The sequence below is a fragment of the Lithobates pipiens genome, unplaced genomic scaffold (assembly GCF_037356315.1).
Source record: "Lithobates pipiens isolate NorthernLeopardFrog02 unplaced genomic scaffold, aLitPip1_a1.2 Scaffold_25, whole genome shotgun sequence".
NCBI classification, from domain to species: Eukaryota; Metazoa; Chordata; class Amphibia; order Anura; family Ranidae; genus Lithobates; species Lithobates pipiens.
In genome coordinates this window covers 204437591-204450326 of record NW_027507787.1, presented here as the reverse complement: position 1 = coordinate 204450326, position 12736 = coordinate 204437591, and the positions used below count along the sequence as shown (strand labels likewise).

At 42.1% G+C, this 12736-nt stretch overlaps 1 protein-coding gene and 2 non-coding genes across 3 annotated transcripts in view; all 3 read left to right on the top strand.

Annotated features, from left to right (window-relative positions):
* Positions 1 to 12736, top strand: part of EIF3A (eukaryotic translation initiation factor 3 subunit A) — a 35415-nt gene that overhangs the window by 8583 nt on the left and 14096 nt on the right. Inside the window, exons 7-17 of the mRNA XM_077455459.1 lie at positions 1640 to 1811; positions 2990 to 3094; positions 3179 to 3277; positions 3573 to 3689; positions 3930 to 4115; positions 5702 to 6049; positions 6416 to 6520; positions 6598 to 6711; positions 7002 to 7124; positions 8339 to 8492; positions 9132 to 9313. Of these exons, the coding sequence (XP_077311585.1) occupies positions 1640 to 1811; positions 2990 to 3094; positions 3179 to 3277; positions 3573 to 3689; positions 3930 to 4115; positions 5702 to 6049; positions 6416 to 6520; positions 6598 to 6711; positions 7002 to 7124; positions 8339 to 8492; positions 9132 to 9313 (1705 nt within the window). The remainder of the gene's footprint in view (positions 1 to 1639; positions 1812 to 2989; positions 3095 to 3178; positions 3278 to 3572; positions 3690 to 3929; positions 4116 to 5701; positions 6050 to 6415; positions 6521 to 6597; positions 6712 to 7001; positions 7125 to 8338; positions 8493 to 9131; positions 9314 to 12736) is intronic.
* On the top strand, positions 3732 to 3860 carry LOC143932541 (small nucleolar RNA SNORA19). The gene has a single exon (XR_013262965.1). It is a non-coding gene; the product is annotated as a small nucleolar RNA SNORA19 (small nucleolar RNA).
* On the top strand, positions 6743 to 6863 carry LOC143932542 (small nucleolar RNA SNORA54). Its single transcript, XR_013262967.1, has one exon. It is a non-coding gene; the product is annotated as a small nucleolar RNA SNORA54 (small nucleolar RNA).

Here is a 12736-nt window from a genome sequence, read left to right as displayed (position 1 = left end):
TGAGCAGTCTGGGGACAGGGCTATGATGTACAGACAGTGGACATATAGAGGCGCTTTTCAGAGTTAGCCCCCGTTTGGAGTACTCGCGTGTACTGGTGGCTACACTGGGCTCCAGGGAGACACTGCAAAGTAGTGCAGTCGGCAGTTGTTTTTAAGTAGATCTTCTGCAGTATGGATTCACCTAGGAAGAAAAGTGTCAGAGGATACACTGTGTGCACAATTATTAGGCAAGTTGTATTTTTGAGGATTAATTTAATTATTGAACTACTACAGTGGGGTACTTCAGTGCATGCAATGGAACATTGTCATGCATAAATATCATGGTCTTGATAGATGCAGACTTTTTCCCGTACCACTGCTTGAAGAAAGTGTTTCTTAAAAACTGGTAGTAGCTTTGGGAGTTGATTCAGAGTCATCAACCCAAATCTTCAACCCGAAAAGGTCCACCTAGCTCATCTTTAATTCCAGCCCATACCAGTACCCCACCTCCACCTTGGTGGCATCTGAGTGGAAGTGGAGCTCTGTGCCCTTTACTGATCCAGCCACAGGTCCATCAAGAGTCTGTCATCGCATCAGTCCATAAAACCTTTAAAAAAAATAAAATAAAATCTGTCTTCAGATATTTCTTTGCCACCCAGTCTTGACCTTTCAATTTATCTTGTTCAGTGGTGGTTTTTAACCTTGGCCATGTCTCTGAGCACTGAACACCTTTTACTTCTGGGCACCCCAGGTAGATTACAGTTCTGGTATATAACTGCACTGGAGGATAATAAATTCTTGAAAGCTTCACGTTTTTTTGATTCTTTTCAAATGTTTAGCAGTTAATTTGCATCTTTCTTCTTTTTTTTTTTTTTTTTTTTTTTTTTTTCTTAATATGTTTTTTTTTGTGACTCTCTAGACTATTTGCATCAAAAAGTTTGGTACTGTGACCATGCCCCAATATCTTAGCAATTTTAAGAGGGCTGCTTCCCTCTGAAAAATCTTTTTTTGGCCCATTTTGCTTGAGGAAAAGAAGCCGCCTAATCATGCACACCTTGATATAGGGCAGTGATGGGGAACCTTGGCACCACCCCAATGGTTTTGGAACTATATGTCCCATGATGCTCAAGTACACTGCAATGTACTTGAGCATCATGGCAAATGTAGTTCCAAAACATCTGGGGTGCCAAGGTTCACCATCAATGATATAGAGTGTTGATATACTTTGGCCACACCCTCCCTCATTACACAAATGCACATCACCTGTTATGCTTAAATCCGATAAGCATTCAAGTTTATACAGCTTGGACAATATGCATAAAAATGATGATTTGGTCAAAATACTCGCCTAAATGTGCACAGTGTATGTCAAAGCAAGAAAGGGAGGCTACTAGATAATAAAATGTTATAGGGCGCTAATCATGAAAAATGGATGTACATTTCCTGTGCCTATCTTGACAATCTTTCTCTTCTCTGGTCTCGCTGGGTTTTACCATTTTTTTTTTTTTTTTTTTTTCCCTTCTATCATCTTTCTATTCTATCTTTTTGATCTTTTTTGCCTCCCTTTATGCTACCGTGTTCTCATTAGTCCTCTTGTCCTCCTATTCCAACATCTTCATACAGTGCTGCAACTTACTACTTTTGTTCTGCTGTCTTTCAGGATGTCCACCAGAGTCCTACTGGCCACGCTTTCCATTCCCATAACCCCGGAGCGCACTGATATTGCCCGCCTTCTGGACATGGATGGCATTATTGTGGAGAAGCAGAGACGCTTGGCCACCTTGCTGGGGCTAACATCACCACCCACTCGAGTTGGCCTTATTAATGACATGGTGAGCTGCTTGAGGGGCCCATAGAGATGGTTTGCTTTCATCTTGTTTGCAATTAGATGCACATTTTGCAGGCTGAAGTATCAGTTTATTCTGAAAAGCTCAATTTTAGACATTAAAGGGTTACTAAAGTCACATTTATTAATTAAAATAACAGACTTGTTATAATCACCTGCTCTTTGCAGTGGTATTGCACAGAAGGTCCACCCCGATACTACTCTTCACGAGTCCCCTGGCGGTGATCCTGGCTCCTCTTCTTCATGTGTCGTCATAGCAAACTGCTTACTATAGAGGCACAGTGTCCTGAGCTGTGTGTCTATGGGTCCATGCTCCATAGATTTAGATGTGTATGTATGTATAATATATATATATATATATATATCTATATCTATGTATGTGTGTGTGTGTGTGTGTGTGTGTGTGTGTGTGTGTGTGTGTGTGTGTGTATATATATATATATATATATATATATATATATATATATATATATATATATATAATGTATGTGTGTGAAACCAGCCTAAAGCATATGTTCACCTTTGGGAGCATGTTACATGTTTCACCTGCTTTTAGGGTGGAACATCTTCCCTTTCCTGCAGTCGATCCCCCAACATTCCCTTTGACTGCAGGTCCCCTCTCCCCGCATCTGCTGTCAATATTTACCTGCTGGCACCGCCCACATGGCCTTGTCATTGATTTACAGATCCCTGTGAAACAAAACTACAAGTACCAACAGCCTTTGCAAGTGTTGGCTTGTAGTTTTCAATGAACTACCATGGCGCTGTTGTGCATTTGAGTTTGAGACTTCCTGTCTTTGTGAAACTGCCTGTAAGGGCAGACGGTTTACACTGACAGTCTAGGAGTCCTGCATGGCACTGCTGATTGCAATGCTTTCCAGACTCCCAAAAAAAGTAAATTCACTTTTTGCAGGTTAAAAAAAAAAACATGCATTTATTTTATTTTATTTTTTAATTTAATTGAACGTATCCTTTAATGACTTTTATTGGGGATAGTGTCTGGGATCTTGCTAATGTGTAGTCTGTATTCAGAGTGGCAGCAGAGTCCACCATACAGAGCTGTGTCAGTGGCGCCTCTGTTTGAATTATTGAACTGGAAACAGTTTGATTTTATTCTCAGGTTTGGAGAGAATGTTAGTCAGATTTTTTTTTTTTTGGTCTTAGGTCCGGTTTAATGCGCTCCAACATGTGGTTCCGGAGGTGAAGGAGCTTTACAACTGGCTGGAAGTGGATTTTCACCCCCTAAAGCTTTGTAGCCGCGTCACTAAGGTAAAGACATCTGAATGCGTTTGTCCTGTGTTTCTGGCTGGGTTTTTCTCTATATGCTGACTGTTAACTTCTATCCATAAACAGGTCCTGGACTGGGTGAGGGAACAGGCCGAGAAGGAGCCAGAACTTCAGCAGTACGTTCTGCAACTACAAAACAACACCATCCTCCGTCTGCTGCAGCAGGTAGTGTAGCCTTCCTCAACTTTTTAAAGCAATTTGTTCAGTCTGGGGGGGGGGGGGTTCAAATTAAAAGTCAGCTGCTATATCTTAGAGTCAAAAATTGTTTAAGAACACCCTAGCTGGCTCTGGCAGAAATCTAGGGTTTCACAGAACCCTGATTGGGAAAGAAGACTAATCTATCATTTTATATCCAACTGATATCTGCTCTTCTGTATAAATTGTACAGCCGGGAGCATCTCTAGCCTTAGCTTCTCCCACTCCTGAGGGTCGCAACTAATGACTAACTTTCAATTTACAGGTGGCTCAGATATACCAGAGCATCGAGTTCTCACGTCTTGCCACGCTGGTCCCTTTTGTTGATGCCTTTATGCTGGAAAGAGCCATTGTCGATGCCGCTCGACACTGTGATCTTCAGGTGAGCCTCCAGCATTGTCCTCTGTGTGCGGTGGTGGTTTCCAGGCACATCTCATTGGCGCATTCGGTCTACCCAGCCGAGTGCCGCTATTTCTGGTGTGCCAGATGAATGTGAAGGTTAATTAGCAGTGCAACTGGCTGTAGTTGCAATGCCAGTCCCCTTCCTACATGACTGACCTTCAGCCTTCTGTCGGCTTTTGCCATACAGGATGTTCTCTGTATTCACTGTGTCTCTCCACAGGTCCGGATAGATCACTCATCACGTACACTGAGCTTTGGCTCAGACCTGAATTACTCTGCGCGGGAGGACGCACCAGTGGGACCTTACCTGCAGAACATGCCATCTGAACATATTCGGAACCAACTGACAGCCATGTCCACTGTGTTATCCAAGGCAGTATCTGCCATTAAGCCTGCCCATATCGTGGTGAGTGCATATTCTAGACCTGGTTTTCTCACTTCCTTGTTGAGCATCAATATTCCTAGTGGGCGGGGGGGGGGCTAATTATTGGTAGGACTTGCACCAGTTTAATGCAAGTTTCCTTAATTCAGGTCTAGTTTGGTACTGTCCCTGAAGCTGGTGGGCCACTTTAAACTAGGTCTGAGAGCTCACAGAGCGCATTGTATAAAACTCTGCACCGGAAAAAGGGGTTTTGAAAGTCAGGTTTGTCGTTTGTTTTTATTTATTTTTATTTTTTGGAGATACCTATAATTACAGCTTTCTGAAAATGCCAGTTGCCAGGCTGTCTTCAGTAGGACATTGAGCTAGGGCAATCATGTAGCTATTGAAGTCAGAGGCGTGACAAAGCTCTGCATATATACTATATGTACTCCATATAGCATATATAAGTACATATAGTATAACATATATGTACTCCAAGGTAGTGGTTTATGAAGTTTTGAAGCTTTTAAATCCACATGATAAACCAGGTAGTCCTTTTTTGCAGCTTTTATTTGTCTTCAGTTTTTTATTTTTATGAACTTTGTTTTTTTCTATGCTTACATGGGAAAGGGGGGAGGAATATGGGTTCATTAGATATGGCAACCGGCCTTGGTGGTGCTGCATAGTGACTGTGCGTTACTTTTCCTTATTGTAATCTTCTTTTTTTTTTTATTTTTTTTTTTTTTTTTTATGGTCTGACCAGCCAACAAATAACCTTTAGAACATATAGACACTGAGGTTGATTTACTAAAGGCAAATATACTAATATACTGTACACTGCAAGTGCAGTTGCTCTAGATCTGAGAGGAAGCTCTGCTGATTTCTATCATCCAATCACGTGCAAGCAAAAATGCAGTTTTTTTTTTTTTTGTTTGTTTTTTCGTGCATGTGATTGGATGGTATTTGCAAAAATGAAGCTTTACCTCATTTACTAAGCTCTGGAGCAACTGCACATGCGGTGCATGGTATATATGCCTTTAGTAAATCGACTCATTCGTATCAAGTACAGGATAATTGTGTGGTGTGTTTTTTTTTTTTTTCTCCTTTTTTACCCTTGGCCTACAGATTGCCATTAGAGGCATTAACACATCTTTACAACATGTATAGTAAAATATGAAAAAGCAGTAAACAAATTAGAGTGTCACAGCCAATTGGTAAGAATTACAAAATCTGCTGAAACTAGGCTACAGATCCCCAAGCACTGGTATGTATGATCATTATTGGGGTGATGGGGCATCACATGAAACAGATGGGGCATCACATGAAACAGATGGGGCATGCTGAAAGCAGAATCCTCATTCCCTTATTACTTTACTAGGCCTCTGACAACCATTCAGATGTTATATTTTCTTCTCTGAGAAGAGGAAACAAGGAACTGCATTAGTTGCTATGGGTAACAGCTAGTGCAGCATCCCTGAGTTTGCCCAGTATGTCATTCCTTAGCTGTATGGGGGCTTGTGGTGGGATCTGATGCTCAGTGTGCCGTCCCTCCACTGTGTAGGAGAGGGCGCTGTTGATGGGAAGTAATGGGAGTCTACTCATTACTCTGTCAATCTTTTTTTTCTATTTAGCAAGAAAAGGAAGAGCAGCAGCAGTTGGCCATAACCGCTTTCCTGAAGAACTCAAGAAAGGAACACCAACGTATCCTGGCCCGTCGGCAGACTATCGAGGAGCGCAAAGAGCGTCTGGAGAATCTAAATATTCAGAGAGAGAAAGAAGAGCTAGAGCTGAAAGAGGCTGAATTGCAGAAAGTGCGCAAGGCAGAGGAGGAGAGACTGCGTCTAGAGGCCAAAGAGCGTGAAAAGGAACGAATTCTGCAGGAACATGAGCTGATCAAGAAGAAGACGGTGCGTGAGCGACTTGAGCAGATCAAGAAGACGGAACTGGGAGCCAAAGCTTTCAAAGACATTGATATAGAGGTAAGAGTGAAACTGCATGTGGTACCTTAAGATGGAGCAGAGGTAAGAGGAAGCCTCTAGGGTGCCGTATTGGGGAGCAGGCATGATTTTGTATTGCATATGTGTGATCTTTGTGATGGAAAACTGCTGCGTAATGAAGGAAGTGTTGCGTTGGTTGCAAGGGATGAGATAGGGGATAGCAAGGCAGGGACTTGTATATAAGGTGAGTGGGATGGAAGTCAAGGCCACAGAAAAGGTGGGGTGTCTGGAATTGTTGGGGTCACATGGTGGAGATATTACATTTTAAGTCTGGTTTGTATTCTGTTTGAGTCTGACAAGTGGTCTAATAATATCTGTGGTATTGTCCCCTTCTGCTTTAATCTACAGAACCTGGAAGAGCTGGATCCAGACTTCATCATGGCCAAACAAGTGGAGCAGCTAGAGAAGGAGAAGCGAGAACTACAGGAGCGCCTGAAGAACCAAGAAAAGAAGGTTTGGAGTGCATCTTTGCTTTCGTTGCTTGCGGTATTTGTGGCTTCAACTGTCTAAACGCTGTCTACTTTCTTTAGATCGATCATTTTGAGCGAGCCAAACGGCTGGAAGAAATTCCTCTCATTAAGAAGGCCTATGAAGAGCAGAGGATCAACGACATGGAGTTGTGGGAGCAACAGGAAACAGAACGAGTAAGAAGATGCGTTCAAGTAGCTTCTCATCGTGCACTGTTCGTAATCTGTCATCACCGCCATTGATGATCGGTTCCATTCCGGTGCCACATTAACCCTCAAAGATCAGGCAGATTAGCTTGGGTTAATCTATGTGTCTTTGGGGAACAGTTTACCGTCTTGTTTTGAACTTTCTCTATAAATTTGTCTCTACAGGACAAAAATGAGACAGTGACCATCTGATGATGCAAGGAGGGGGGGTGGTCCTAAAATCTTAAATCCCTTTGTTTAATAGAAGCCTCTGTCCATAGATTAAGAATCTGTTGCTGGAGCGCGAGAAGGCAGTGGAGCACAAGAATAGGATGTCCAGGATGTTGGAAGACCGAGATCTGTTTGTGTCAAAACTGAAGGCTGCCCGTGTCTCGGTGTATGAGGTAATGCACTGTGTTCATTTTTAGACTGATAGCAGGTTTTATTTGTGAATAAAAAGTATAAATGATAGCCGGTGCTTTGTGGGGGGGGGAGAGAGAGAGAGAGAAACAGTTGCTAGCACTAAAGGTAAAATATGTCCAAACCAAGGCCTGATCCAAGACCAAAGAAAAATCAAAAGCGCAGTAAATCATTGTGTATGTATATTAGTATCGATACTTTCAGGCGCGGTTCTTTGTGCGGTCAGTGGGTCTCCCCATCTGAAGCGTTAAAGAAGTCCAGTAATTGGTGCTGTCAAAAAAGCAGCCGGTAATGTTTATTAACAACATTGCTCAGCTGCTGAAACACTAAAATTAAGAGAGATTGTGTGTTGTTTTTTTTGTTTTTTTTTGTATCTTTCTGTTTCTTCATCTGCAGATCAAAGGGATGAACAAATGTTTCTCTGTTTAACCCCTTATTAACCCTTAATTTTCTCTAATCAGCCTTAATTAACTCCCTATTCTCCTCCGTTTTTTTTCCAGCTTTTTTTTTTTTTTTTCACGTATAATTTATAAACAATGAGAACTTTTTTTTTTTTTTGTGAATATTTTTACATATATATATATATATATATATATATATATATATATATATATAATTTACACGTTTCACATTGAAAAGACGCAAAATTAAAAAATATCTATTTCGTATGTAAATAACTTTTCAATACTTTGTATACCATTGCTGGAGTGAAAATAAAACAGTTGCAGTAGGTATCAGTAATTGGTATCGGCGAGCACTAAAAAATAAAAAAAATGGTATTGGCACATCCTTAAAATATATAATTCACCAAACCTTATATCATAAAGTGATGTAAATTAAAAAAATGTTCATATATAAGTGTCACTCTTGACCAGTGATTGTCTAGAAGTCTCTCTGGACCACACCAAAGCCTTTTCTCTATAGCAGGTTTTATTTGCTCTCTGGACTGCTTTTTATCCGTGGCAGGTTCAGTTCTGGCTGAAAACTTTGGACTGGCTTTTATTCTGGATACACACATGTTTTATGTATAACCTAATACCTTGGTGGCATTACATTTACTTTTCATCAGCCATGGTTGGGCCTGTGTTGTATTTTCAGAAGTAAAGTGGGGCAAACATTGATTCCTCACAATGTACTCTTGGGGGGGGTAATCTAAATTGTGTAAATTTACATTCTGCTCTAATTATGACAATCCCAGGAGAAGCTCAAACAGTTCCAGGATCGACTAGAGGAGGAAAGAAAAGCACGCTTGGAGGAACGCAAGAGGCAGCGCAAGGAAGAGAGACGTGCCGCCTATTACAGAAACAAGGAGGAAGAGGAGCAAATGAAGCAAGAAGAAGAGATGAAGAAAGGTATGTCTAACTTTACCCCTCAATGATTTTGGGTGGTGATTGTTGATCCTGGAATAGATGACCAAATTGGCATGTAATCATCCTGGTAGAGCGCTTCAATTGTTCAGCTACATCTAAAAATTACAAATTAAACCAAACCTATTCCAAGCTCAATTTACTAACCAGCCTGCAACCAACAGACTTGACCTGTCTGTGTTAAAAACAGGGGTTTAGTTGCACAAATTTGCACATAAATACGTAAGCTGCAGAGCCGCTCCAAGGCACCCAGTTATCTGCAGAGTACCTACTTCTGACTTTTAAGAGTCTCCACCGTGGGAGCCCGTGCATTCAACTGTGCAGACTCTTAAAAGTCAGAGGTGGGGACTGCAAGTAATGGGGTGCCGCCGTGGGGGGCCTGCAGCTTACGCATGTGTTTGCAAATGTGTGCAGCTAAACTGTTTTTTAATACAGACTGTTAGGTCAATTTGGTTGGCTGCAGGCTGGTCAGTAAGTTTGAGCTGGAAAATTCTTTGGTTTTATTTGACATGTGTTTGCCGTTCCAGTGCTCCTTGCTGTTTAGGCCATTTTTTGTACTCCTAAACATTAGCCAATTTATCTTGCTGTATGTCATATCTTACCTACACTTTTTTGTTTTTTCAGAGCGAGAGGAAAGAGACCGGGCTGAGAATGAAAGGAGAGAAGCCGAGCAACAGGAATATCAAGAACGCGTTAGAAAACTAGAGGAACAAGAACGCAAGAAACGGCAAAGAGAACTAGAGATCGAAGAACGAGAGCGTCGTCGTGAGGAGGAACGACGTGGGGGTGATGACTCCTTTAGAAAGGTGTGTTTGGTATTTCAGGTGGTTTAATACATTACCATGCAAAAGATACTGTGCTACCCTAACTGTTTGATATCACCAATCTGCTATCCCCAGTCTTTTTAAAGGTCCCATTGTCCCCGTAATGCTGTACATTGTTTTCTGCTTTTTTTTTTTTTTTTTTTTTCCACCATAAAAGCTATTTTATGGTGGAATTTCATCAGGAGCCTCCGGTCGCGGCACATGCTCCTGATGAAACGGGCGTACCTTCAGAATGCATGCGCCGATCACCTCATCGACACAGTAAACCTCTCCGAAGTGGCGCACATTTAGGAGATATTTACTGTACCTAAATAGGTAAGCCTTATTCTAGGCTTACCTAAAGTTACAATATTACACAGGGCGGTTTACAACCTTTTTTAAAAAGAACCTGCAGTCTTCTAACATAAGTTATAATAAAAACATCTTTTCAGAGTGGCAAGTTTCCTCTAACCACTTTGCATATTTTATATATACTGTGATTCTTTACTTGCCAAATATGCGGCAGAAATCTTCCACCAGAGTCTGACTGCAGCCAGTTTAACTGTGGGCAGCTGAAGCTGCTGCCTGTTCGCTTCCTGGATTTCTGTGCTGCTGGCTACCCTGCAATGTACTTCATAGTCTTGTACTTGTGCAGTAAGGAAACTGTGGGAGCACACTGTAAAAGCAGAGTTCCACCCAAAAGTGGACCTTTTGCTTTAAGCACTTCTAACCCCCTTATATGCCACATTTGGCATGTGATTTCTTTGGAGGGGGGAGCGGGTACCTAGTTTTGACAGGTACCCAGCTCCCTCTTCAGCTCTAGCCGCCTAGGTGACTCCTCTCCCCCCCCCTCCCTGCAATCTTCTGGTGTGCATCACAGGTCCCAGAAGATTGCTCGGCCACTGAGAAGGCGCAGCGCAACTTGCACTGGCTGTGAAGCCGCGCAAGATGTCACAGCCAGGTGCCCACACTAGCAATTCTGGCGCCGCGGACGGGAGAGGAACAAGGCTTTGGGCGGCCACATCGCTGGACAGTGGACCCAGGTGAGTGTTTATTAAAAGTCAGCAGCTACAGTTTTTATTTCTCACACAAATCCTCTGTGTCGGAACAGCAGAAAACTGTCTGGAGGGGGGCCATGATGTAATCGGAATCACCAGGAGCCCGGAGAAAGGATCTCGTATGCAGCTGAGATAAGGAGTGTGACCTTATCCAGGGGATATTATGCAGACTGGTCTGGGCAGTATAACAAGTGTATAGGTGGACAGACTGCTGCCTTGAAGTAATGTAGTATGCTGCTCCCCCCCCCCCCCCCCCAGTAATGTAATGTGTACTGTGCCACTGTCCTGGCTCTCCTGTTACTCCCCGCCTACTCATCCTACCTGTACGTTAGTCCATGCATGTGGTAGTGTGGACGCACGCACTCCTGCGTTTTTATTTTTTTTAATAGCACTGATTGCTGTAATATTGTCACTGGTCCCCAAAAAGTGTCCCTTGGGGTCAGATTTGTCCACTGCAATGTTGCAGTCCCGCTAAAAATCACTGCCATCACCAGTAAAAAATAAAAAAATTAAGTCCCTAAATCCCCTATTTTGTAGTCGCTTTAACTTTTGCACAACCAATCAATATACGCTTATTGCGTTATTTTTGTTTAACCACTTCAGCTCCGGACCAATAAATACCTTAAGGACCAGAGGTCTTTTTGCAATTTCGCACTGCGCTGCTTTAACTGGTAATTGCGCGGTCATGCAATATTGCACCCAAACGAAATTTGCGTCCTTTTCTTCCCACAAATAGAGCTTTCTTTTGATGGTATTTGATTGCCTCTGCGATTTTTTTTTTTTTGCGATATAAATGGAAAAAGAGCGAAAATTTTGAAAAAAAAAGATATTTTCTTCTTTTTGTTATAAGAAAAATCGAATAAACTAAATTTTAGTCATACATTGAGGGCAAAATTTATTCAGCCACATGTCTTTAGTAAAAAAAATGTCAATAAGCGTATATTTTTTGGTTTGCGCAAAAGTTATAGCGTCTACAAACTAGAGTACATTTTCTGGAATTTACACAGCTTTTAATTTATGACTGCCGATCTCATTTCTTGAGGTGCTAAAATGGCAGGGCAGTACAAATCCCCCCCAAATGACCCCATTTTGGAAAGTAGACACCCCAAGGAAATTGCTGATGGGTATGTTGAGCCCATTGAATATTTATTTTTTTTGTCCTAAGGGATTGAATAATGACAAAAAAAAAAAAAAAAATTTTTTTTACAAAAAGTTGTCACTAAATGATATATTGCTCACACATGCCATGGTTATATGTGGAATTGCACCCCAAAATATATTCCGCTACTTCTCCCGAGTATGGGGATACCACATGTGTGGGACTTTTTGGGAGTCTAGTCGCGCACGGCACCCCGAAAACCAATCACCACCTTCAAGATTTCTAAGGGTGCAAATTTTTGATTTAACTCCTCACTACCTATCACAGTTTCGAAGGCCATAAAATGCCAAAATAGCACAAAACCCCCCAAAATGACCCCATTTTGGAAAGTAGACACCCCAAGCTATTTACTGAGAGGCATGTTGAGTCCATGGAATATTTTATATTTTGCCACAAGTTGCGGGAATATTACAAACTTTTTTTTTTTTGCACCAAGTTGTCACTAAATGATATATTGCTCACACATGCTATGGGCATATGTGAAATGACACCCCAAAATTCTGCTGCTTCTCCCGAGTACGGGGATACCACATGTGGGGGACTTTTTGGGAGCCTAGCCACGTACGGGACCCCGAAAACCAAGCACTGCCTTCCGGAATTGAATATAAAATGCTACCAAAAAACCTGTTAGCGATGGCAGGGATCAGGCCTGACTCTGCGATCGCTGCAGTTATGTGTTTAGTGTTTTGTAAGTGACAGTGATCGATTGATACTGCACTTGGGTGGGCTGGGCAGAGGGGCAAAACGCAGGTGCCAGCAGGTATTTGGGCTGATCCCGCTAACAATGCGTTTTTTTGGAACCCTAAACTGCTGGGGACGCTAGTATAGATCTGATCAGATCAGATATTGATCTGTTCAGATTCTATACCACTACGGGAGGTGTATGCTTTGCGTGTGGGTGTTAGCGGTACTGGCACTAACCTAGCGCTGCCTGGGGCGACGCAGACCCTGACCCTAAAACCTAATTGATATCACCCGCCGGGTGATCAGGGGGTTAAACCTTTATTGGGTAATAAATGGTGGGTGCCCTGATGCTATAAAAAACAAACTAACCAGAGTCACCCGTAACACTTATACGGTGATCAGTGGTGAAAGGGTTAACTAGGAGCAATCAGGGGGTTCAAATTTTTATTAGGTAGTATATGGGGGTCCCTGGCGCTATATAAAAACCTGACGGGGAACCTAAATAACTAACTGGCTAACCAGCGT